Source organism: Notolabrus celidotus, chromosome 14 (assembly GCF_009762535.1).
Source record: "Notolabrus celidotus isolate fNotCel1 chromosome 14, fNotCel1.pri, whole genome shotgun sequence".
Lineage (NCBI taxonomy): Eukaryota > Metazoa > Chordata > Actinopteri > Labriformes > Labridae > Notolabrus > Notolabrus celidotus.
The window spans coordinates 22,862,307-22,889,605 of NC_048285.1; the positions used below are offsets into that span (position 1 = coordinate 22,862,307).

The window sequence follows — 27,299 nt, forward strand, 5'->3', positions numbered from 1 at the left end:
GTTTTCCCAGTAGATGTGCAGCAGAAACAATGCAGAGGCTTTTTAGCTCTAACATTCTTATGGTTGCTAGGATGGGGGAAGACTGGGGGTGGGGGGGCAAGGGATTTCAATTCATTTCAATTTTCAATTAAAATAATTGGAAGAAAGGAACTGATGCTCATACAACACATCCATCAATAATGACTATACATTGTTTAATTTACTGATGAAAAAACAAAGGATGGTGAAAGGATGATGCAAAAGTTAAGAAGAAATGATAAATGGATACTTAGAGAGAAAACTAGCAGACCATCTATAAAAGTCATGAGGACTAAATAAATGTCAGATAAGATGATATGTAAATTCATATCATTTGATTATTTATGTTTTGTTTCATCAAATGTGAGTGGTGTGTGTATGATCAGCTATGAAACACCTATAAAGGCCATTTTCTTGAATCACAAATTTTTTAATGTACAGTGTTTGTGTGAAGCCTATGCACCCCAACATGTTCTGATTGGACCTTTAAAATCAGGATCATATGCAGCAGCAGTTCACTGACCTCTGATTACAAGAGAATATCTCAGCTGGTGGTGCTGGTGGCCGTGCCGTTCACAACCTGCTCATAAGGGCTGAATAAGAAATCACGCTGTATACTTTCTTATTGGCGAGGGGAAAATGCTATACTGTGCTGTTATGCTGATTAAGGTAGTGCAAAGCAATCTACCGCAAGCCAGCTTACCATTGCCCCTGTGACAGGGTATTTAGAAGAGTAGTGAACTGCAAGAAAGCTCAATTACATCCTCCCTGCATGTACTGCATAAATCACGGTAAATCCTCTTTCAAGCCTGTCTTTTGGAAATTACTGGAATGCTACGGCAGAAAACACGGAGTCGGCGGCATCAGTGTAACTCTGAGGTGAGGAACAGGAGCTTAGGGGGGAAAAACTGCAGAGTAATACATACTTCTGCAAAAGCAACTTCCTGTTTGTGTGAGCCACACCCAGAGGGAGGCAGCCTGATCACTGGAAAGCTGCTGATAACTTTGTGCGAGAGAGAAAAAAGCAAGTTTGAAGGAGCAAATTTCAAAGACAAGGGAGAGATTTAAAGCATGCAATGAACGGAGAGGAGCTCTGTCATTGTGAGCAGAGATAAAGACACAAAAAATGAATTCAAACTGTGCTATTTATGTGACTTTTGACCTTAGCTCTAATACATAAATACAGTGCACAAAAACAAACTACTGAAAAGCAAATTTTTGATCAAAGGAATGTAAGAATCAATGATATCTAAAAGCTGCCATACTAAAATATTGGCGCTTTTGATCCTGTCTCATGCTGAGTAGAAACTTATTGTGAGTGTTATTATGTATGTGCCTCTCCACGTTCCATAGCTATATTAATTCCTGGAACGCTCTTGACAAAAGGGCCAAAATTGCCTTATCTCTAAAGCAGCTATTGATAAAGCGATCCATTCTTTAAGGATAGTTTTTGTATCAAAATGTCACATTCTGGCATATCCAAATGTCACCTCCCAAGGTTGCCTTGCCATCTGTCTAGCCTTAGCGGTGCTTTTGAATTAATAGTGATTTAAAAAAAAGGTTAATATTGAAATACATTTTTGAAACGATGACATCAAAGTATAAAGTACTGTGTACAGAAGATGCCAAAGGTTGCTGTACTAAATTAGCCACCTTTTATTTCTCTCAGATGTCTTTTAGAAAATAGTTATTGATGTTTTTTGGGCCGCACACTGACGAAATGTGACTGGCATTTGTTGGGGAGATGTAAAGGGCATTATAATATGATGGATGGGCCAGTTGAGATATGGCTGCAGATGCTGATAAGATAGCAGAACAGCAAAGCAGAGACTGTATGTTCTCTCAGATCAAACATGTGACTGGAAAAGGGCTCTGACAGGTGTCTTTGACAGCCCTGCACCGAGTCCTCCATGTCACCCATCAGCTGCTATCTGATTAAAACTGGCCATCCACAGTCACTCCTAACCTTCGTTACAAGACCTGGTTCTTTATTTCCCCGATCACTGATCACACCTGCATGCAGGCTCTATCTCCCTCTCCCTCAAACACACTCACACACAGAATATCTGAGAGGGACAGAAGTGGGGGCATACAGTACCTTGCGTGTTGACTGGGTTGGTGGTGGGTGTGGGGCTAGTGGTGGGAGCATCTAGATGAAAAGAGTAAAAAAATAAGAACATGTGTAAGAAATAAAGGACGACAAGAGTAAAGAAAGACACAGAAGTCATTGAAGGTGAGAGCCTGTGCTGTAAAAATATCACAATGCAACTTTTTCTCCTGCTTTTATATGGTGTTATCTTTTAACTTGCTTAGAGCTAACGTTAATCCTAACATCCTTGTGGTAATTAATTATGCTAACATGCTCACAGTGACAATGCTTACATTGTCATTGCTTAAATTAAAAGTACTATGTTTAAAATTACCGTTACCATTTGCCATTGTCACTAAGGTAACCTGTGCTGGGTTCAAGGCACTGTTAAAAAACAATGAAAATATCCAACTTTGACCTCAAGTGTTCCATGTGGAAAACATCAAATGTAAACAAAAACATAGCTGACCATTACAAGCAAATGTGTCTTGTGATTATTGCATAGGTTATTAAATGTAGTGTGTTTCCTTCTGACATTATTTGACGTTAACATTTTTTCTTAACGACTTTAGAGCTTGAAAAGCTCACCTTATCCGGTGCCTCAGAACACTGATGACATAATGTTTTGTTAATAGAACAGCTATATTTGTTGTATAAAACAGCTTTTATAAGTGATAGATTTTACTATTGTATTAGATAGGTTCAAATACACCTCTTGATGTTGCTTTTAGTTGATGGTTTACGATTAGCCCTACTGTGGGGGTACCAAAAGTCATGATGTTTGGGTAGATACATTTGCAGAAAATTAAAAAGTAGAAACCAAGAGTTTATTGGCTTCTTTTTCACTAAAAGGTTAAAAGTTTTGAAATGATTTAGAGCGCAGCATTTTTGTCTAAGCGTCGTAATTTTGGCTGTTCACTAATTTATGGAAATTAACAAGTGTTCAAGTGGGTCTAGAATACAGAATATTAAAAGACTAACCAAGATATTAGAATTAATTATTTGATTGACTTGAATCTGGTTACCATAGACTGTATAAAACATGGACTTAGTCTCCGTGACATCATCCACTGGTTTCTGAAGAAGGGTTTAGAAGCCCAGCATTGGTGGTGACCATATTGGAAATACTCTGATTCTGAGGCAGGCTTTTGGTCTCCTGGTATACATCTACAACATGCCCCTAGTCATGCAAATTTATGTGTAACTTTAAGCCTGTATAAAATCAAAGTGGAGGAATTCTAGAAACATTCACCCCTTGTACAATGTATAATTAAGAAATTAGCTATTTAGACCATAACTAAGCCAACCAAGTCAAGTGGACACTCGAGGGACTGCAGTTTTCTCCACTTCCTCATTGGCTTCATTTGTCAACACCTTTTTTTGGCAAGTATGTGTGTGTTTTTTAATATGTCACTTGTATTGACTCTTATTGGGCTCAATGGGCATCTGTGCCAAATTTCATGCCAATCCATCCAACTCTTATAGAAGATAAGATATTAAGATATTAAGATATTAAACTAAAATGAATGGAAATTCAATGAAAAAAGTCACCCTATGGGTGGGTCAAAAGGGAAAACAGTGGATCAGGTTGTTAAAGTCCTAGGTCTTTATCCTCTGAGAGCCATTAATCTTTTTACTGAGTGGTGTGACTGTCCAACAACTGTTAAGATCTTTAAGTCTGGATCAAAGTGGTTGACCTCCACAGAGCTCTGTCCGCCAGCTTTGCTTAAGAAGCAAAGAAGTAGACACTGGTATTTCCTTTTGCTGGAGTTGTATTATATGTCATTATGCTAAGCTATTGTTATTCTTTTTTGATACTTTTTCTAATTAACTATGAATAATAATGTCTGACAATCACAGAGAGGCGTTGCTATTTTCCACAGCCTCTCTCAATAATTCTCAATAAAGTCAAACTGCAAATTAAACCAGCCTGGTGGTCTCCTGCTGCAGCCCAGTGCAGCATCCTCCGCCCCGCACTGTACTGATTAGACCTGTCACTGAACCCCCCGACAAAATAATCAGAAAGACAAAATGGAGGGCATTTCAGGTATGCAATGGTACTAAAGAGGGCTGAGGGGAATATGCAACTGGCTCTGGTGCTGGAGGGAGATAGCACAACCCCTTGCTGTGGCAGAGACGCAGCGGGGGAAATTGGCTGGCTGTCTCCGTGCCTTTACTGTCTGCACTCCATCAAAAGACAGCAGTGGGGGACCACACACTCCCAAACTAATGATAAAACATCAAGGACAGCATAATGTTGCTGCTGGGGACGGAGTGTGTGGTGGAGGTGGTGTTGACGGTGGTAGGGGGGTATCAGGGTATCGGGAAGAGATTCTGCTCTGACAGCATTTGAAGAGGAGGGTGGGCTAGATTTCTTTCCCTGTGACCGAAGGCGGTCTGATAGCTGAAATGTCAGTGTCTGGAAGAGGGGAAATTGGCCATTCAGAGGAAGAGGGTCTTCACAAAGGCCGGGATAGGATGTGGCACATATAATATCCAGGCGAACAAGAATTCTCCATGGGCAATTTCCAGGCTGGATGACTCGGGGCTCTGCATTATGAGGGCTGAAATATGAGTGTGTTTTGGAGAGGCCATATTTTCAGGGAGCATTTGTATCAGTGAGGAATTTGATATGAGAAAATTTAAGCATAAAGTGAAACAATGTAGGAGAAATTGTTTATCTATGCCTGCTTAAAGCTGCTTGCCAACACGACAGCAGGGAGGAGGTTTTGTTTTTCTTTTGTCTATTTGTTTTCTCTTGCTTAAAAAGTTACTGTTACACAAAATGTTATATGGATTCCTGAAAAACAGGGAGTCATATGTCTGTGAAAGACACTGTTACAGCTTAGGTGGTCTTGTAAAAATGATAATAATACACCTTCCTTCAAAAGCACTTTTCAAAATAAGTTATAGATTGCTTTACAATTACAAACTGCGCTTGGTTCACAGAGAGACAATAAAGTAAAAGCAATAAAAGGTAGATTCACTGCACAACAAAGAGTAAAAATAACAGAAAAACTATAAACACAAATAGAACCAACAAAAAATATTAAAAGAAGTGCTTCCCTTAAATGATTAAAAGAGTACAGAGATTAAACCCCTGTTCATGAGATTTAATCTAGAGGCTGATTTGTTGAAAGTTTTAGCTGCACATCAGTGCCACTCACAAGCACAGTTTCAGAACAGCATTTGTAAGAAAAGAGAGACTCTACACTCCTTTCTGCTCCTAATATGACAAAACCCTGCACTGTAAACATGGACACCAAAACTTGTATAGCTCTCTCTGGTGACTGGCTGCAGTATAGGGCTTAAAGCCCGCCTCATACATTGTAACAGATGGAAAATGGGTCAAACTAAAAAATCAAAATTAACACCAGATACATTTTTCTCATACGTGCTTTATGCCATGATAGATAGTAATTATCATTCTGAACTATGAGCAAGCATATTTTTTCATTGAAGTTTACTTTGAATTAGTTATTAGATGATTAAAAGAGGATTGACTGACCACTCTGGGTGTGCGATATATATCGTCTAAAGTAATAACTTAATTGTTTAACAATGTCTGAAATGACAATGTTGAGTGTGTCACTCATTCTGCAAAAAACACTCAAAACTTGCCTTGAAAGTCCACACACTCAGAACACTGAGAACCCTAGTAGGACAGCCTACCAAGTGTGTGCATTATGAACACACAGTGATTTAGTGATTTCAGTGTTTTTGTATTTTTTTCAGTTGAATGACTGAGTTGCAAGTTTACAAAAAATACCTGTTTTGTCTTAAATACATTTATATTAATATAATTTACAACATCTAATGTTAAGTTAATAAGATTGAATGAGTACAATACAAGAGTTTTACATACACTTTTTCATTTTTTTTAATTTGGTTGTTTTTTTTACAAATTTTTCAAGGGATGCAAAATATCATCACTTATTGTTGAATTGATATTTTTTGTCAATAAAGCACACACCAATGTCCAAATGCAATTTTTTTGGAGAAGTGTAGTTGTTATTGGTTATTTGATGAAAAAAAGAGGGGTATATGATGTGATGATTGACCGGCAGTGTTAGCAAAGTAGAAGACTGGTTAGAGAAAACATGACGAGCACTGACACAAGAGTTATTGAACATTCCGTGGCCATGAGTATCATCAGATACTCCTTTATTCGTCCCACAACTGCTTCAAATCAACACAAGAATCTGTTCTGCTATGGACTGAGCTAACCTCAGGAATCTTTGCTGGTTTATCTGTAATGTGTGTTCTGATTAGCGGAAAAGGTTTGATGTCAGCACCCATTGAGGCAGTATTTTGGCTTCATTTCTCACACTGAGAGGATTGAAGGCGTGCCATTCATTTAAAAAAACAAGGTAATGGTCGAAACTTAATAAACCCCAAATTTGCATTTGCGATTGAGTCTTTGATTTCTTGATGATACACAATTTATCAGTCAAAAATCATCTGTAGGCTAAACTGTGTTGGTAAAGGTGGTATTTTTCCTATGTGTGAGGTATAGCAGCAGGTCATCTTTGTGACTGAGAAAGGCCTCTCTCTCTCTCTGACTGTCTCTCCCCCACAACCTCACACGGCCAGGGGGCACAATTCACAGCCCACCACAGACACACAGCCATAGAGAACAGCATGACTGCCTCTTTCTCAGCCTCACATTCAATGCAGGCACCACAATAGGACTTGATTTGACGTAGACTTACATTGGCCTCACACCTGTCCGGACTGTCGCACAGTGAAAGGTCATTAGTCTTTTTGAAATAGGAAGAGCCCGAAGGACCGACGTTGGTAAAGGGCGGCAGCAGTATGAAAGAGAAGTGATGGAAAATTCAGCTTTGCTCTATTAATAAAACCTCACAAGCAAATATTTATCAAGAACAAAACAGCTCATTAAAATAACGTGTTACATGCAGTTGGTTAAACAAAAAGTTTTTTTTTTGACAGGTGTGAAGGCTTTAACAGGGGAAAGAGCTCAAATTGCAAAACTTGATGCTAAAAATACCAAATAAAAAGGAAATGGTTATTTTTCTTGGCAACGTGTGAGGCTGAAGCTTTTGGAGAATTTGAGGCTGTTTTACCAAAATAAAGCAACACAAATATAGCGTAGGTTCATCATAGTAAGGCTGATGTATGTTAAGAGAAGCACGCACTAATTAAGCTGCTGTGGCAGGCATGATTAGTCTGGGACAACAAACCCTCACATGGACCACAACATGATTTTGCCTGGCATTAAATCCTCCAGAAAAGAGGAGTGGGAGCGCAGACATAATTATACACGGTTATGAGCACCTTTTACCAATCTCCTGTGTCTCATTACAGCAAGCTGAAGTCACAGAGCTTCCAACACTCGTACACCGGAGAAATAGTGTTAAAGGAAATAAGTTAAACATGTGGACAGGAAGTTACTAATTGAAGACATCAGGGCTAAAGGCACTAATACTGGTTGCAAATATCCTTCAGGTGAAAAGAAGAAGAGAACATTTGCCTCCCATAGCTTCTCATTCATTCATCAAGTGTTAGTGGTGCAGCATGAAGCAAATGATACATGAATTTAAAGGCGGCAAGCCAGACATCATTCATGAGTTCTCAAATGCCTGCAAGCAATTCAGTGAAACTTTTGAACTGTTTGAATATTATATTATTGCTCAGACATGTTTGAGATTAATGCTGCATCCTTTGGGTTCAGGCAGACAGTTGAAGGCAAACTGGATATCTTTTTGGTGGACGAGAGCAGGAGGGTCAAATTAAGGGAGGCCAGTGGAGAATATCAGCAAGGGTAAGGATGGACAGCATTTACCCTCAGAATCAAAATAATTCAATTTTTTGTTGCTCTCTGTGACAAAATTCATGCCCAGATGTCACCTGCCTGGGCCGGGCACTGTTTTATGCAGGCATGGTATAGTAGTGTGGGCACACACACCAGTCCAGATAGCATTTATTCATCACTTCTGTTCCGGCTAATTTTATCTACTCAAACTAACATTAAGGAATTAAACCTGTGTCACATTCCTGTGTATAGATTTTCTAGTTTGAAGAATAACACAACAGAGGCCAATCACAAAGATCCAACATGCACAATTCTTAAATTATTATAAATAAACTCTTAGATTATTTTAGCCCACTTTAAATTAAAATTTTAATGTAATTTTTAATATATTTCTAATTTTCCTTTTCTTTTCTGTTTTATCATATTTGTCATTTTAATAATGTGCTTTTATGCTTGTCTGAATGTCTCCAATGCTTTTAATGTTTTAATGTAAAGCACATTGAGTTGCCCTTGTGTATGAAATGCGCTATACAAATAAAGCTGCCTTGCCTTGCCTTGCCTTGCCTTGCCTTGCCTTGCCTTGCCTTGCCTTGCCTTGCCTTGCCTTGCCTTGCCTTGCCTTGCCTTGCCTTGCCTTGCCTTGCCTTGCCTTGCCTTGCCTTGCCTTGCCTTGCCTTGCCTTGCCTTGAAATGTAAACAAATGTGCTTCATTGAAATGAAACCATAGCTGCAACTAAGCCTAATAAGTTGGTATGAGCCAAGAGGCAACTTCCGGTCTCAGAATATGAAGCCCATGCGGAAGTGTATTAGACTGCAATTCAACCAGCATCCGCTTGAGGCTGGCTGCAGAAACACCAATTCGAAAAAGATGATCTTTACAGCATTAATAAACATGTTTACAGCCTGGTTCAAAAAACAGCTTGGGTCTACGTAGATAATTTCTCTATCAGCACACACTGTACGGAGGGTGAACTTTTTCTAACGTGCTAGTTCAGAAGATATTAAGATTATGAGTTTTGCCCATTTAAGGATATGATGGACTTGACTGACAGACGGGAACACTGTAGCTGTTGTGGCACCACCTTGACTGGTTTTTAGATTTCAAGGAGGGGCTGTGGCACCCAAGGCCAACCACTGGATTTACCCCTGCACACCAGAAGAAAACATGGCAGTCTAGACAAAGAGAGGCTGCAAGAATTTTGATGAAGACACACATTAACAAGTGATACACCACTTGTTCATCATCTAAATGACAATGACCATGTTTGTTTGATGGGCCTCAATTTATTGACAAGTGTTCAATCAAATACTAAGAAAATACTAAGAAAGACAAATGCTTTAAGATATCTAAAAAGAAGTACATAGAATATTAACACTAAATAATGAGACATATAGAACATTATAATAGCAACATATCATTATTTGTGTTTCATTTTGCTATCCTGTAATTACTGGAACGTTTATGTTGTTTAATTTTCCCATTCTGTCCATCTGTAATCGCTCATCTGCCTGTATTCATCAGAATTCAGTATTCTTAACTATATAATCTGAGGTGAAGCACAACCTTTACATAACAATTACAAACTTAGTCGTGCTAGCTTGAATAAGTGTGCCTTGAGTGAGCTATTTGCCGGCATATGCTGTCCTTTTGTCTGGGAGTGATCATTATGGGCCCATTGGGAACAAGCAGATGTCATCATGTGCCTGGCAGAGCACGATGATGAATAACCATGGGGCGGCAGAGTTATGAGAGTCACAGGAAACCTATGCCACAGTGACAAAGTCACACGTGTGATACAAATATCTCTGAACATACAACCTACAGAACTGCAGAACATCAGCCATCAATCTGCTTATGTTCCATTACTGCATGCTGGGAATTCTTCATACAAGGGTAAATGTTTCAGCCATGAAAAACTAGAATATCACAGCTTTCTGAATGTTTTGTAGCAGAGAGATTTGGATTACTGAGGTCTCACTGGGTTTGAATTTGAATCCCAGTTTAACCGAAAGTCCAAAAAACCCAACATCTTTATTCTTATCTTTATTTATCTATCTCATATCTGTGATTCTATTCCTGCAAACACAAACATCAACAACATGTATGTGATGAATCATTCAGCACACAATCATTTCTCAAGTTTCTGAAGTTCCAGGGTGTAGAAAGTCGATGCCAGGTTAAGCTTACAAAGTCAAGAAACTGCATTAGTGCTGCACCCACCACCCTCCCTGTTTTTCTCCCTTCATTTCTCCTGACTCTGACAGGTTTGTTGACGCCTCTGCCCGAGACCTTGTCCCTCCATTAAATTCCTATTCACTGCTCGCCCTACAATCGGTGAGATGGCATTGACGTTAAAAGCATTACGAATGCATTTATTTTCACAAATGCACATTTTCAGCAACTGTCATAAGCATTTGTCAGCCAGACTGGAGAAAATAAATAAAAAAATGCATTGCTGTTTTTTGACACACGGTTCATGGCTGTCAACACAACCTTAACAAGGAGACTGAGTAATAATCAAAACAATAACCTGCAATCGGTCTCTCGCACAAAATCCACAATGAGTCCATTTTTAACAACAGCTTTGCTTAAAAACAACACACCTCAGCGCCTGTCCTCGTCCTACCCCGCCGCTTTGAGCAAGGTTAGCCGAAAACACGAGTGTCTGTTTCAGAGGTCAAATCCAACCATCTGCATAAAACAGAAATGATATAATGACGTGTTTTACTTCTCTGCTGAATAACCCACCAGGGTTTGGATGTTTGGAAAAATAGAGCAGTGCTATCTCTCTGAAGTGCGAGCGATTGACATGTGTTCTGAAAGTTCAGAGTGTTTCATTTCAATAACAATTTGTGGATGTCTGTGATCTCTGAACATTATGACTCCTCACACCTGGATGAAAAAATCAACAAAAAGATCAACCAGCTTTTGTTTTTCAAGGGCCTCGAAAAGTTCATGTTAAGTGTAGAGATTCTGTGGAGTCAAACTCTTGTACGTGTAAGTGGCCAGCTGATTCTGATTAAATGAATTTTCTAACTCTAAACAGTCCTGCACACGAACAACTTCTACCTGTATGAAGCTTATGTTAACATTTAGATTTATTTCAGTCTTGTACTGTAGATTTACTCAATTTGAGACAATTGTTTATAGCTGTTATGTAGACCTTACAATTGTAAATACATTTTTCTTTCCTTGTGTTAGGGTTTTATTTATTTATATGTATTTTTCTGATGCTTTATTTGCTCTGAAAGCCCTAATCCTGTAGCACCACAGTTTTTTATCTATCTATCTATCTATCTATCTATCTATCTATCTATCTATCTATCTATCTATCTATCTATCTATCTATCTATCTATCTATCTATCTATCTATCTATCTATCTATCTATCTACCTACCTACCTACCTACCTACCTACCTACCTACCTACCAACCATCCACTGACCTACCCGCCTGCCTGCCAGCCTGCCTGCCTACCTACCTACCAACCATCCACTGACCTGCCTGCATGCCTGCCTGCCTGCCTGCCTGCCTGCCTACCTGCCTGCCTGCCTGCCTGCCTGCCTGCCTGCCTGCCTGCCTGCCTACCTACCTACCTACCTGCCTGCCTGCCTGCCTGCCTGCCTGCCTGCCTGCCTGCCTACCTGCCTGCCTGCCTGCCTACCTACCTGCCTGCCTGCCTGCCTGCCTACCTGCCTGCCTGCCTGCCTGCCTACCTACCTACCTACCTACCTACCTACCTACCATCCACTGACCTGCCTGCCTGCCTGCCTGCCTGCCTACCTGCCTGCCTACCTACCTGCCTGCCTGCCTGCCTGCCTGCCTACCTGCCTGCCTGCCTACCTGCCTGCCTGCCTGCCTGCCTACCTACCTACCTACCTACCTACCTACCTACCAACCATCCACTGACCTGCCTGCCTGCCTGCCTGCCTGCCTGCCTACCTGCCTGCCTACCTGCCTGCCTGCCTGCCTGCCTACCTGCCTACCTGCCTACCTACCTACCTACCATCCATCCATCCATCCATCCATTCCATACCTATAATGTTTACAGGATAAAACATTCAATGACTCGTGGATGACTTGATCTTCCTGATAAAAAAGAATCATCAAGCAAACTTCATTTTAATAATGTAACCCCTGGACAAAATATCGAATCACTGTCAATTCTCACCGTACACATGTAGTGTACTGGGTGCCTCAGGTATCTGCACTATATATTGTTTAAAGTTGCAGATCCTGTCGCTGTGGTGTCTCAAAATTATGCTTTGCACATACACGTCTCAAAACTTAAATTTCAGGTGAGCACAGAGATACGTTGGCTGATCAGATGAATTTTGAAAGCAGCCTTGTCAAAGTCTGTACATACATCATTCTGCACAGTGAAGGTCAAACATCTCGAGTAGAGCTACAATAAGCAAAACATCTTTTTGGAGCAGGGAAGGACTTCACATTTTGAGCTATAATTCATGAATCAAGGATTTTCTATGATTTAAAACACTCCTGATATGAATATTTAAGTCCAGTTTAACACATTCTAATCCGACCTAACCAAATCTTAATTTAAGACATATCCATCTGATTTCCTCATTACAAGACCTGATGAGGGTTGAGATCCCTTGGTAAATTACACTATTTTTAACTGAAGAATTTCACACTGAAACTGCAAAAATACTATTTTTTTAAAGACGTATGACTTCAGAGTCTAAACACAAGATGAACCCTTATTCTTAGATTTGGGTTTGGTCACTGGCAAGCAATGCTCTTGGCACACAGACAGAAACAAATTGAAACTTGGGAGCAAAATACAAAATCCTCCACTGAACAGCAGGGAGCAAGCGCTCCGAGGAGAGAAAGCCAAGCTTACCAACAATGGACACACCTGCTGCAATTTTATTTCCCCTCTTGTCCTCATCACCCCTGCTAGCCACCAAAAAATAGGAAATTAAGGTCTGAGGAGTGTGTTCTTCACTGATGTCCCATAACATGATTTTTAAATGACAAAGTCCTTTTCACTTTTAAAACTTCAAACAGTTACCACCTGCTGTGTCTTCCCTGGAGATACAAGTGCAAAGTTGCTGCTGCTGTAATTTTTTTCTTTTTTTTTTTTTTTTACAGAATAAGCATGATTGCAACCAAAAGAATTCAACTGCAATGGACTTATTTTGTATGTGTAGCCTGTGTACTTAATTGATATGCTATGATTCTTGTGTGTAAGACATCTACTGCTTATTGCAAGTGAAATGCTGTTCATGCCATGACTGACAGTCCTATTAAGGTTAAAAGGTGAAGCTTCACTGAGGAGCAGTTCAAACCAAGGGGAACTAACTGTCCTCTGCATTTAAAGTCAAGTCCTGGGGGAGATGGTCCCTCTATTGCCCTTTACGAGTTTGGCTGCAGAGCACATTGAAATTCCACCCACTTCAATATAAATCAACAGATCCAAAGCCCAGCTCTGGTGTAAAAATATGAAGTTGAATTCCTGCCATGAGACCTCATGCTCACAGCCAAGAAGGTAGTCGTACTCTTCTCTTGTTTTGATTTTGCTGAGAAATAGTTTGAGTTTTTGGCGTCTTTCCAGGACAGTACAGTTAACATAACAACAGAGCCAGTAGCTTGTTAGCTTATCTTAGCTAATCATTGCTAATAAGGGAAAACAGCTGGCCTTGCTTTATCAGAAGTTAACATAGCTTGCATCTCTGATTAACACGTAATACATTGTCTTTTTATTAGCGAACGTCAAGTACTGGTGATCAGACTTTGCATTTAGAGAAAGTGCAGGGTTTTTTTTAAGTCTTTGTGCTAAACTTGGCCAAAAGCCTGCTGACTGCAGCTTCATATTTACCTCATAGTCCTAAATGTGGTATTATTATTCTTCTCTATCGCTCAGTAAGAAAGCAAATAAGCTATTTTTTAGTCACATCTCATTTCTGTCCTACAAAATTGCTTGCACTCAGCTCTAAAAGAAAAGGAGCTGATGTCAGGGGTCCAATTTGGGCAATAAATGAGCAATGAGCAGGGAGATCACAGAGAGTTAATATTGTATGAGAGTGATGCAGAGTTTTTTTTAAAGCCTGGTTGGGTAGTGTAGCACAAAATACAAAAATGTTACATCAATACAAGAAGGACATTAAAATTTTCAAACAGAGTGAATCAGCGTTTCTAAAGGCAACTGCACTAATCTGCAAGTTAAAATAGAACAGAGGTAGATTCTGTTTGTACACTAAACAATAATTATTCACCATGGGAACGGCAAATTCAAATACAAAAAGAGAGTAATATCTTTCTTAAACTGCTCATTTCAAACTTTGTCTGTGTACACATGAATATGTTACTGAGAATCAGCAAACCTATCTTTGCTCCACAGAGAGCTGCGTAAAAAATGTTAAATTGCCTCAAGTGATGACATGTAAGTCGGCAAAAGGCTGAAGACTCAAAGATAACATTTAGCGGTGTTAAATAAGAAAGACGCGTCTCATCATTCATCTGTTACCTGTTTCTTGAGGCTCACAGCTTGTGTCTACATAAGCCATCACCAACATAACACACACAAAAATCCAGCCAGACTGTTGCATTGTGGGTCATACAGGAGCCAGGCTTTGTTTAAAAAAAAAAGGTGATACCTCTAGTAAGACGGCTTCAGCTTAATCTTTAAGCATCCATTGGGATTTTGAGTATTTTAGAGCTAAACTGGTGGGAAGGAAAACTTTAGAGGCCAGATATCTACAAGTCTTAAGTTTAATGTGAATGCATATATATATATCATGCATACATCTCCCCTCATGGTTTCAAACATGCCAGTTCACTGCCACTTTATTCATCACTCTCTACTCTGTATATTACAGCAGCAGCTCAAAACTCAGAGCATAGTGGATTTGTCAAATGCAGCCACCCTCTGTAATTTTAAGCCCCTTTCTCCTCTTAATAGTGGGTTATTTCTATATGTTTGAAATGTGATTCTACTTCCAAGACAATTGTTGTAGTAAATCTTTATATTTCAGATACAATCCCCATGATGACTGAAGCCAGTGAAGGCGCTTACTTACACCATATGTCTGCAAATACAGACTGGATCCTGGTTGAAAATAGTGCTGGAGGCTTTGAAACATCAAACACAATGAAATTTAATACCTACCATATACAAAGAGGACGTAGTCGTCGTATGCTTCTCCCACTGCATTGGACGCCACGCAGCGATAGGTGCCGTTGTAGGATTTGTTGAGGTTCTCGATGTAGAGGTCAGAGCCGGTGACGACGGCGTGAGGCGGCACATCCTCGTCCACTCTCAGCCAGTTGATCTGATGGGGGCTGGAGAGCATAAATACCACACACATCACTCAGGCGCTGTCTGTCCACGTTAGAAATCTGAAATAAAGGTCAAATCTGAGAATGTCTGAGCAGGGCCATCGGCAGGCCCTGTCTAATGATGTATTTTACCCAGCATGCTAACAACTGGTAACATTTAAATGGTACATTGAGAAGTAAAGGTTAAGGGGGTGCTCGGACTGTTGGAAAAGGGATATACAGGACAAAGTATGAAACTGAACCATATTTCTCGTGTTATTCTAAGTGTGTGAAGTGTATCCATCTGCGTGGGGACTCACTGTGGTTTTCCTTCTGCGATACACGTCAAATCTAGACTGTCACCCTCTCTGGGTAAACCTTCAGGATATGTCACAACAATCTTCACTTCTGGTTTATCTGAAAAGAAAAGAGATTTTTTTTTAACAATAATTCAGTGTCATCAATTCAGACAAAAATGCTGTGTGAAATTTTCTTTCAAAGAACTGAAACAAAATGGTGCTCAGACTCTAAAATGCTGAGAGACAAAAAATGTCAAAATGAAAGAAAAAACACAAAAACGAAACTAAGACAAAAAAGACATTTTTATCATTAGAAAGTCAGAAGGCATCCAGGTGGTCTACGTTACATTACAGCACAATGATCTTTTTTTCTTCTTATCAGTGGTAACCAAAGATTACCCAAATGTCAAGCAGTTCCAGTAAAGCTTTCTATTTTCTTCCAAAGGTCACACAAAACAGTTGTCTTCCTGAATAAAAATAATATTCTACACAGACTACAAAATGATACCTTAACCTTTACGTGATGTTTAACTGTGTACAGTATCCTGTATAACCTCTTCAATCAATGCAACATTTAAAGAAAACCTACATATTATCTGACATCCAAGCTATGAGTGTGTGTGTTTTTTTTTCCATGTGATGACAGTATCTCAAAGGCCAAGGTACCAGTAGCTTGGGAAATTGTAATACCAGGACTGCATGATCTATAGATAAGAGACAGGCAGTAAAAACATGCAGTATCTGCTGCATGATCTGATGGTCAGAGGAAATACTGACAGTCTGCCTGGGACACATTTCACAGCTGCACGTAGTCTAATACTCCTGACTCACAATGTGTCCACTCCATAACACTGCTGGGTGACTGCTGTGGGAACAGTCCAGAAACTGGAAACTCGTTTGCTTTTTTTTTTTTTTTTTTTTTTTACATTAAAGGCCCTGTGAGGAGTTTTGAACTGGCTGAGAAACAGACTGAAAATGATACTGATGCCTCTTTATGACCTTCAATAGCAAACAAGTCCATCAGCAGCAACACTGACACCTTCTCTGTTGTCATTTTTAATGCCTGAAACCGCCCTGAGGGGGTAGGTGTCGGACCAGATGATGGACATCTTGCTTCAGAAACAGCCTTTATTGGACTGTTTTCATGGAAAATGATCACATTGCCTGATAAAGTTGACTGTTGAACACAACAGGATGAGGCTTTTGTTGAAAACACTACTTTTGCATGTACAGGACAAGAGATAAGAGGTATCACTTTGTCCACAAGGGGGCGCCAGAATCGATACGAAACAAAAGTTCCTCACAGCACCTTTAAGCTGAACTACATGTGATTTTGTTAGATGTTTGAAATAAGCTCTGGTTAATGCAAGCTGGATTAATATTTAGCTTGTTTTGTTTAACAATAAGAACATAAGTAATTATGTAACTCGTAGCTTTTGAAGATTTTACTTCTCTTTCAAAAAAAAAGCAAATATGAACAAGTGGCTAAATTACACTACAAAGATTTGCTGGGGACATTAAGCAGCTTCACACCAGACAGGTTGGAGATTATGATGTGACATTAAAGCCAAGTAGATCAAATATGGTGTTGAAGGTTTTAACCATTAAAATCAGATTCATAAATATTATGTTTGTTTTTCCTTCCAAAAAATAGGTCAATATCACAAATTTTTACTTGCTGCAAAGCATGACGGCAACAATCCAAAAGGCAACAGTTAATTCCTTTGTATCCAACGAAAATAACTTCCAACCCTTTTTGATTTTTCCCATTTGTCCAATTTGTCCAATCATTTATTAATCTTACTTTAAGTACCTAAACATTTCACTTTGTGGCAAAAAAATGTAATGTGATTTTGTTATTCGTGAAGGACAACTCCTGTTGATATAAACTGAACACCTCCCATTGTCAGACTAACTTCACACTCGATATCTCTATTTTAACAGTGTGCTGAAATCAGGAAGAAGATCCTGATGCAATTAACAATAAATGCCATTCCAAGTGGCTACTTCCATTATAATATCCGACTACATAACTTTCATGCTTATTTTATTCCATTTAATATTTACAAAAGTAGAGATGTAGATAACATTTTTTGCTTTATATGTCCCTTAAAATTATTAGGCCTTTTTGTCTTTACTTGATCAGACAGCCAAGGAGAGTAAGAACATATAGAGACGAGAGAGTGGGGGATGTGTTGAAGGCTACAGCGTCTGTATATGGGGTGCATGCCTAAACTGCTCAGATAAACTGGCATCCAGCTATTTGGACTTGATAACATAATTTTCTTTTGGTGCGTACGTTTTGTAATGTGGTTTTTTGGCTCGTACTATGCAGAAAATGCCAACTGTTCTTGTTAAAAAATAAGCTTATATGTCTGTCCTTGGATTTAAAACATCATTTACCATAAATTTCAAGACAACATAGCCAAGACTCTGAAGTTATTTTCAAGAATGTGCTTGTAGTATCTCTCAGCAGTGAAGTTTCTCAGTAGTTTTGGCTATGATTTTAGTAAGTTTTGACTGTTTTTCCAAGCTTTTAAATTTCTACGTGATAATCTTTTTTTTGTTTTGTTAAAGTTTCGAAATGTGACTGATTGGAGCTTTCGAATCATCATAATTGTACAAAATGATCACAGGATGCCAACAAAAGCAAAAGCCTAACAGAGTCAAATTTCTGATTTCATGATCATCATAAGCCCCCCAACCAGAGAGACTCTACAGCTCTGCTTTTAGCCCTTGGTGTCGTTCTAAGTGTAAAAACTGATAGCTTGAGGTCACTCACATAGTACTTCCAGGTTTCTTTGAGCCAGGAGGTCCTTCGCAGCTGGGTGGTCAATGATGCAGTCCACCGGCACTCCATCATCCTCTTTGGTGACAAAAAAACTCACCCGGCTGGTGACAGTAAACATCCTGTCATACGTCTCCTCTACTGTGGATTCACCTGGAAAAACATCACAAGCATGAAGGGCTAAACATCTGAAAAACAAAACCTGCAGCAGCACAAACCTGCAGTGACCACAACAAGCAAATAGTCATATCTATAACCTGTCAAAGTGGAGCGCTTTCTGATGGCATTTAAATTTAATTTTTGATTTGGTGATGTGGTGCCAGAATGAGACTTTGGAGGATTGAGACGGGGCCCGGGGCCTTCGATTATGACGAGGGGAGAGCGACGGAGCGGCTGGGTCATAGAAGCCTGATAATGAATACTTCTGCAGCTCGAGGGCTGAACATTGTTGGGGCTAACCCTGCAGTAATCTGCTGCCCACTAGGCCCTGGGCTGTCAGAGGGGCATTCATTTAGAGAGCATTACAATGCCACAGGGGCATCGCATTAGCTGCAGTGCTGAGTGTGATGGTTTACTCGCACTTAATGAAGTGAGGAAATAATTACAGCCCCACTCTGACCTGCAGCACACTTCCATTTCAGCCTCGTCACAGGGGAGCCCGGCTGGACTCAGGCAGGGCAAAACACTGTTGTTCCACAGTTGATGATCGCCAATACACAGACGTATGTGGCCTCTTGATGGATATTAACCTCGGTGTAACACACACCCACCCACCCAAGACCAGCCAACATAAAATTTTAAAGTAGTGGGATCGGTAAGTGGTCACATAAAATCTGACCACTCTGCCAATAGAGGTGAGAGAACAGGCTGTTTGAAAAGCACACTGACCGTTAGCTAGTTATATCAGGACTATAAAGATAATTACACCAGGAAATAAATGGCTCTCATTTAGATTGTCCTGCTATTAACAGAATAAATCAGATGGTAAACAACAATGACAGGAAAACAATTGTACTTATTTATATTTAAATGCATTTAAACCCTACATTTATTTTGCAAAAAGCATTATAAGTTTTATTACATACTTTTAAATTCATTATAGGATATATAATGCACAGGATGTATAAAATATGTATAATGGTACACCTTTATTTCCTCCTGTAATCTTATAATTAAAGCCAACATCTAGGTGATTTAACTTCACTTTAAAAAGCTCTGCAGGCATTAACGTGACAGACACAAATTAGTTAATCCCAACCATCCTTAGTTAAAGTGGAGCACTGTGATCAGTGGTGCCGCTCTCTGAACAATGCCATCCTGTTCCCCCACCAAATAGCAACAGAAATTTCACAATAAAAGCTCTATTGTCATAGTGCAATCACACAGACTGAAGTGCTGCACTGGGTCACGTTTGCAAGGTCAATGAGGGCGTTTCCAAGCACACCTGTTAGGAGAATTGGGTGAAGTGGAGGATTAATTGGAGGGGTGTGATGATGAGTCATTATCCTCTCAGACAGTCACAATAATTTTCTCATACCAATCACAGAGCTGCATTACTGTAATGGCTCAGGGAAAATGGCACAGAGCAAATATGGAAGGGTTGGACTAAATGGGGAAATCATTAGCACAATATTTACCTGGATGGTTTCCAATATCTAAATGTGTACTGTGTATAAAACAAGAGTAATTCATATGTAATCACACATGAAATGAAAAGATAACCTTTAAATCAATGAAAATATGATTTGTTAAATTAATAAATTAATTGTGAACAGACTAAATAATTTAAGTTTATGTCAAACAGAAACGATGGTAACAAAATAATTGTATGTGATTATAATAACTGCCAAACCCAACTACTGTCCAACCATACATCGGTCCTGGAGAATCAGGATTACAAAAGCTAGCCTTGTGTAAGTTCTAACCTAAGTTAGTGTGTGAAGAAGATGCTAGAGGCTGACAGGTGGTTAGTTTGTGACTCTATCAGCTCCTTTAATTGGTTGCACCACAGTGGGTTTAGGCATTATCAAACTATTTTCGACATAAAGTCATAGCTTAGATAACCAGCAATCAAATATTTAGTTTCTATTACAAATCAAACATTTATTTCATCTGAACAGTTGTAGTCGATTATCTCAGATTAATTGGTCTTGGTGAGCAGTTCTTTTCACTGAGCATTACTCTTTTTGGTTAATTTGACATTTTTAACTGAATTGAAAATGATGGAAACCTTAATGATTTTTGAGGCATAAATAAAGGATGATGATAATGATGATGTTGATGATCATGATGATGCTGATGATGACTTGCCACCTGGCTGGTATGAGCAACTTGCCATTAATGAAAGCTAGATAGATATTGATATTTAATACATCCCATTTTTAAAAAAGCTCAATAAAAAATGTGTTCAATGATTACCTTACTAGCTAGCTTCTTTACTAGTATGCTGGGGCTCATGTGAAAAAAATGTATACTGTTTGGCCAATTATTTATATGTTTTTTCTGGTTTTACTTTTTATTTTTTTGGACTTTATGTGATTGTCTAAAAGATAAAATGGTTTTCTTCTTGTTATAACTTTATTTGAATATTTTAAGATAAGATAAGATAAGATATACTTTATTTGTTCCCCGTTGGGGGAAATTTCTTTTGTTACAGCAGCTTACAACACGGGACAGGGGGATACAACAATGTACTAACATAGTTAAAAAATATAATAACAGTAAAAATAAAATAAAATAAAATGAAATAAAAATAAGATAAAATAAAATAAAATAGAATAAAATAGAATAAAATAGAATAAAATAGAATATGGCAACTGTTACAGATATATACGCACTACGTACACTTCTATCTGATAAATAGATAGGTAAGTTATTGCACGATAAAACATTTGACATTTTTATTATTCTCCTATTAAAAGCTCAAAACAGAGTTACATAAAAGTACATAAAAAGATACATTTTGTCTCAATACTGGGTTCATAATTTCAAAGTTCTTTTCATTAATGAACCTCGAGGCAATCATCAATATTAAACCTCTTCTTGAAGGGATTAAGCCTTCTGTGGAGCTGTGCATCTACATTCATAGTGGGGTTAATATGAATGTAACTTAAAACATTTGAACCATTCGTGGAGTCACTAAAGATTTGTTCATTTTTCCTGGACAGTGTGTAGTTAATAAGACTGCTCTGACATTTGTGAGATGAATGTTAAAACTAAAGAAAACAACATCTGACAGTTAATTAGTTTACTTAAGGTTCCTGTGATATTCCCTGACTGCACCACATCCGATGCCAACTTAAATTTGCCACCATCACAGCTGATTCTGAGCGAAAAGTAGAGCTGCTTTTCTCCAACGTTAAAAATAGCACCATCCTGCCTCGTCTGTCGGAAAGTCCCATGCTGACGTGTCTCTCATTTGCCCTCTGCATCATGAGGAATACCATGGGGACAGGCAAGACACATTTCAAGGTCAGGAAAGCAGCACTGCCTGCTCTTATCTTGGCGCTGTCAGGAAAATAATAACAATCATCAAATTTGACTTCTTGAGCTAGTTTTTTGAGGCAGGAATCTTCTTCCCAAATTAATTTCAATATTAAAAAAAGAGTTGCCAAACTTCTGAAAGTTCTGAGTCATGTTTGAAGATCAGACTCATACAGACAACGTTATTATCCTTGTACAGGGCAAACCAACGCTTGTCAATTATCAGTGTCATCCAAACCCAGATGAGGAAAACAACTGTGGATCAGGTCGCGGAAGGACTTGAATTTGAATGCAGAGGATATTTGAGTGTTGCAGCAGAGACGTCAAATCAAACGCTCTTGTGAGCATCAACCACTGATCAATCCCAGCGCAATCAAGCGTAGCCTCTTCTCAGGGTGACATTTTCTTTCAGTCAGTTTCTAACCCGAGTCCTCTGCCTGCCAACACGCTGAAAAGCAGCCACTCATCAGGCTGTTTGAAACACCGCCTTGACGGATATGAAGGACTGGTATTTCCGTAAGTAAAGCAGCCTACAATTAATAGAATATAGAAGCTAAATTGCTCCATGCCATACATCAGTATGGGATAGCAGTTGTGCCAATCGACATTTACATTGAGATTTAAGTCTCTGAAGTTTTTGGCAGGTTTATGGTCTGTAATAAATAATTTTATCAATAGTTGATGAATATTTTACCCACTCTTCATCCTTGAACATCAGCTGTAAAGAATCAAGTACAAAAATGTTAGGTTTTTTAATGCTGAGGAAAATCTTTCACTGAAGGGGACCTTCATGTTTCTTCTATCTCTTTGCTAAATCATAAGGTAATGATTGAGAAAAACCTCAACTATAAATTTTGATTAAAGATGTCTTACTAAAAGTACTCCCATATCACTTTTTAAAAGTGACCCAGGCGAGTAGTTTGCATTAAAAGCAGCTCTTATAATGTCATTAAATGTTCTAAAACTGGCTTCCACTTGATTTTTCTCGCAGCAATTTGACTGAATGGCACTTACTCGTATGTCAGGAAGCACTACTCACTGAAGCAGAGCATGAGATGTGGTCAAAAGCTCAGAAATATGGAGAGTTTGAGCTCTGAGTTCTGAAGCAGTAGCTAATTTGTAAACAAGACTCCCTAAAGACCAGATTAAAACCACTGCAATCAAACTTTTAGAATACCCCAACTAATACAAATTTTAAAAAGTTAAAGCTTTTATTTCATCTGCTGAGAGAGTCCAATTTTAATTTTTGACTTAATATTGACTGCTGCCATAATCTACAATCTTTCAAAGCTGATTTTTCAAACAAATTTGTGTAAAAACCTTGACATATGAAACAGTTCTTCGCCCACATAAATTGAAAATGCAAGTTGATTAAAACTCACACATGCTCTTTTAACTTTTAAAGGGATTCTGTTCAAATCTTCTTCTTAGTCATACACTAATTTTAAACCACATAATCTAATTTTGTCTGTCTGATTGGAAATATCCTCTCTGTACTTGAGCAGCAGTGGCAGCTACACGCCGGGGCTCCGCTACATTTAAATAATAACTGTCATTTATGCTAACAAGCATTTTGCCGCCTTGTGTGTGTGTTGTGTCTCACTCAGGCCGGAGCCCATCAGTCCCCTCTCAACCTGCCAGCATGATAAATGGCTGCAAAACCAATTCGGCCAATTTGAAAGTGTGTTTAAATGAGCTGATGGATTCCTTTCTTGCCATTACAGCTCTCTCGCCTCCACACGGACCACAGGCAAACATGATCACAGAGATTCTATAAAACTCGCAATGTGAACCTTTTCATCTGAAAACTTGCGGCGGCTAATGAATTGTTTAGCACGTCCATAATGAGTAGTGATTTGTGTTTCCTGGGGTACAGGAGGACGTGACTTTCTGGCTCTCTTTATGTCTCTGCTGCCACTATGGATTAGCCTCGCTCAGCATGTCAGTGGCATTTCGCTGATCTAACCATCCTGTTGTCTCTGCCTCCCCTGCACAACACTCAACAACTCATAAACAGAAATTGACTCCGACTCCTGTAGGGAACACTGGAGGCACAGATGGCATTTAGCTTCAGATTCGCTCTTGTCTAAATATTTCATCTCTCAACAAGCCAAATAAATCCTCTCCATTCTAATACATATATAATTTGACAACAATCCTAGAGAAACCCGCCCTGTGCAAATAAGTCCAAAATGAATGCCCCCTCTTTCTGCTGTACAGTGATAAATAATTGATGACCCCTAATCAAAACTGAGCGCTAATGGGGATTTTTGTGTATGTGCTTCTCAGCAATAGCCTACAGTCAGCTGAAGGCGCTGGTGGAAGATGAAATGTGCAGATGTGAGCTAATAACCACGTTCAATGTGTATAGATCATTGAAAATAAATTTGATAATATTTAAGATGGTTCAGTCTGGATGTTCACAGTAAATGATTGGGCAATTTCAAATCCAAGCCTGCATATTAGGAGTGAAAATCTACAGTATGAAAGTGCCTTAAAGTAAAAAGTTTAGCAGAATTGATCTAAAGTATAACATGAACATAAATTAAGGCTCTTGCAGATGTAAATGCATGATTTGATTATGCACGTAGGCGGAGAGCAGCATGCACAGCTCTCCTCCAGCCTCTATACGCCAGGACTGATTATCTTGTGCATGACTTCTTATACATGTCAGTGTCATACTGTAACAAGTAAGGCACACATTAATGTTTTAAAAGGAGGACCAGAAGCGCCCTCAGAGAGCGCGCCTTGCAGGGAAGTGGACAGGCCTGCAGCGTGTGAAGCAAACTGTGGGAGGCTGTTATTCCACATACCTGTCAGTTCTTCCTCCCCTTTCATCCATCTGATGGAAGCAGCTGGCTTGCTGCCCATAGCCGTGCAGGTGAGCTCCGTCTCGTTCCCCTCGCTGACCACGTCCTCGCGGGTTTCGATGATTGGGCTGCCTGGCGGGACTGACACACAGCGAGGGCAACAGTCAGACAGACAGACACCATGGTCTCAGATTCAGACAAAAAAACAAGCATGACGATGCTTTAAAGGCTTAACTAGATAAGGCACAAGTCCTGGTTATTTTTGAGTCATAAACAGTGAATGTGGGCCCTTTTGTCAACTTTAACAAATCTATTTCTCCTGATATTGTATCCTAACTGAATGCAGCACATGTTGGTGTCAACAACAGCACCATTGTATGTGAAAATGTCATTCTATTGCTTTTCTTGCATATGGTCCAGGCTGTCTGAGGCAACGTTTCTAGCTGACATCCTCTTTCTATTTAGTCCTGTCACTCCCGTTTCAGGTACTCATTAGACAAGACTAAAACATGACTTGCATCTCCTATATGTTGTTGAGCATGATAATGAGTGACAAATAAGGTACGTAGTCTCAAGTTACAACATGTCTGATTAAAAAACGATTCATTTCTCTGCAACAATGAGTATTATCCTGCTTTCTAAGAGACTTATCAAATGCCTGCCTCTGAAATCACCTCTCTATGTAACTAGAGTCCAGCTAATTTGGCAGCATAAATGAGCGTATGAAGTTACAGTGGGTCTCGAGCCATGCTGGTAACTTTGTCAGGCTGTACTTAGGTACAGCAGCGCTTTGAGCTGTATTCTAATGTCAGCATGCTTAAGCAGTAGCATGCTGATCTTAATAACAGAGCCATCACTCTCAGGCGCTTGCCACACAGACGGACCCTGAAACCATTTTTCACTTTCCTCCCACCAGGCCACAGATACAGGACACTCAAATGGAAAAAAGGTCCCTTCTGGTCAAAGTTTTGATGCCTCTGCTTATTCTCAGATCTGTCAGTCTGTCCATCCACACAGCCACATATCCATCTACAGACTCTCCGTCTATCTGTCTGGCTGGCTAACGAGCAAGGTGTGTCTGGAGGGCAACATTAACAGATTTTCTCTGGAAAATGTAACTGAAAAATAACGTTTTGTGAAAAACAAAGCCGAGATCATATGATGTGTCATAAAGTGACAGTGTGTTTAATTACTAACATGGATTTATTGTTAGGTAACCCTCTAAGCAGGTATAATGTTTACCGTGCTGCTGATTTCAGCATGTCAAAAACACGCAGTGGGAACCTTTCCCAGCTCTTGTTTTGATTTGCCGTTCAAGGCAGGTGTAGTTGTCTGAAAAGCACAAAAATTCTGCTTGAGCTGGCAGTGGCAGTGGCGGTGGGGAGGTGGGAGACAAAGTAACCTGGGGAAGATAGTGTTGACTAAAAGAAGTTGTCTTCTTTTGAAGTCAAGCGTTAACACGAACAATCGGTGACCGTTCTCAAGGTGCGACTGACTGTTTAAAACTCAGACATAGGAATTGTTTATAAAGCTTTTTGAGAAAATCCAACTTCCTGTTGCTCATCTTTATCCTTAACCTTAATGCTTTATTGTGAAAGTTAAATCATAAATTCCACATTTATCATTGATGACCCCTCACTTGCTAGACTGGCGAAAGGGTCGTACCTAGAATCTCAAATTTGAAGATTAGGGCAACAGTCCTGACATCGCTTTTGACAAGTTTGAATGAGCATGTGTTCAAAAAACAGCTTAGTTTGTTTCTGGATGGTTATAGATTCCTTTATGTTGAAAACAAAAACAAAGTATGAAGTCAAATGAAACTGTTACCCTAATTGTGGGGCTAAATCTAAACTAAAGGGATCACTGAAGTCATCGTAACTGTGATTACAAACCTCTCTATCCCGAAACTAAAAGCTGATGATCACCATTTATTTCTGTGCATAACTTCCCGGAAATCCATCAAATATTTCATGAAATATTTCAGTTTTAGGGAGAGTGACAGACCACAAATAACAAGATGAACTCATAGTCACTTTGTCATTCCTTTAAGGTGTGGAAAGAGAGCTAAAGATTTCCATTTCTTCATGCATCAAATCGTCATGATTGATGCATCATCCCCTCATTCTAAAGAGTTATCTGTAATCTGTTAAAGTTGCAAGAATATATGTTATTACATCCTGTGGCTGCATGTGTATACACAAAATAGCACAAGGCACAGTTATCCCCCTTCCCTTGTATTAGTCTTTACAGCAAACTTGCTAAACTCTAGCTTTTTTAAAAGCAAAAAAGTCAGCAGGGTATTTATTTCAAGGACTCCTCAATGCAACCCTTGGTTCAGAAATATACTGCAGCTAGGTTTCAATTGTACAACTAGAGTAATTACTTTAAAGTGCTTTTAATTCCTTTCAATCCCCCAGGATGTCTGCATGTATAATAAAGCTTAACTAGAGTCATTTCACTCCAAAGCATCAAAGTGTGGCACAGCTGACTCTCAATAGGGAATCGTTCGGAGCAGCCAAGTCAACATTCACCGGGATTCACAGAGTCAACACAGCTGCCAAAACCGACGTGGTCTGAGCCATCCGTTTCAGCATCTGCTCCTTTTTTCGTTATGCTGTTGAGCTCCGCAAGAAGCTAATTGGCTGACATTTTGTTTCAGTTGCTAAAGATAACAGGATCAAAGATTACTATTATTTCATATTCACTCTCTATAACAAAGAGGGATAGAATAAAAAAAAGAAGTGTGTGTGGAAGG

General features: G+C 39.3%; 1 protein-coding gene across 2 annotated transcripts in view; it reads right to left on the bottom strand.

Moving 5' to 3' along the window:
• The window catches only part of cadm1b (cell adhesion molecule 1b), a 228,929-nt gene that overhangs the window by 13,373 nt on the left and 188,257 nt on the right, over positions 1 to 27,299 (bottom strand). For both annotated transcript variants that reach the window (XM_034701417.1, XM_034701416.1), the window contains 5 exons: positions 24,548 to 24,685; positions 18,246 to 18,404; positions 15,485 to 15,581; positions 15,016 to 15,188; positions 2,117 to 2,167 (listed from right to left, as the gene is read on the bottom strand). In XM_034701417.1, the coding sequence (XP_034557308.1) occupies positions 2,117 to 2,167; positions 15,016 to 15,188; positions 15,485 to 15,581; positions 18,246 to 18,404; positions 24,548 to 24,685 (618 nt within the window). The remainder of the gene's footprint in view (positions 1 to 2,116; positions 2,168 to 15,015; positions 15,189 to 15,484; positions 15,582 to 18,245; positions 18,405 to 24,547; positions 24,686 to 27,299) is intronic.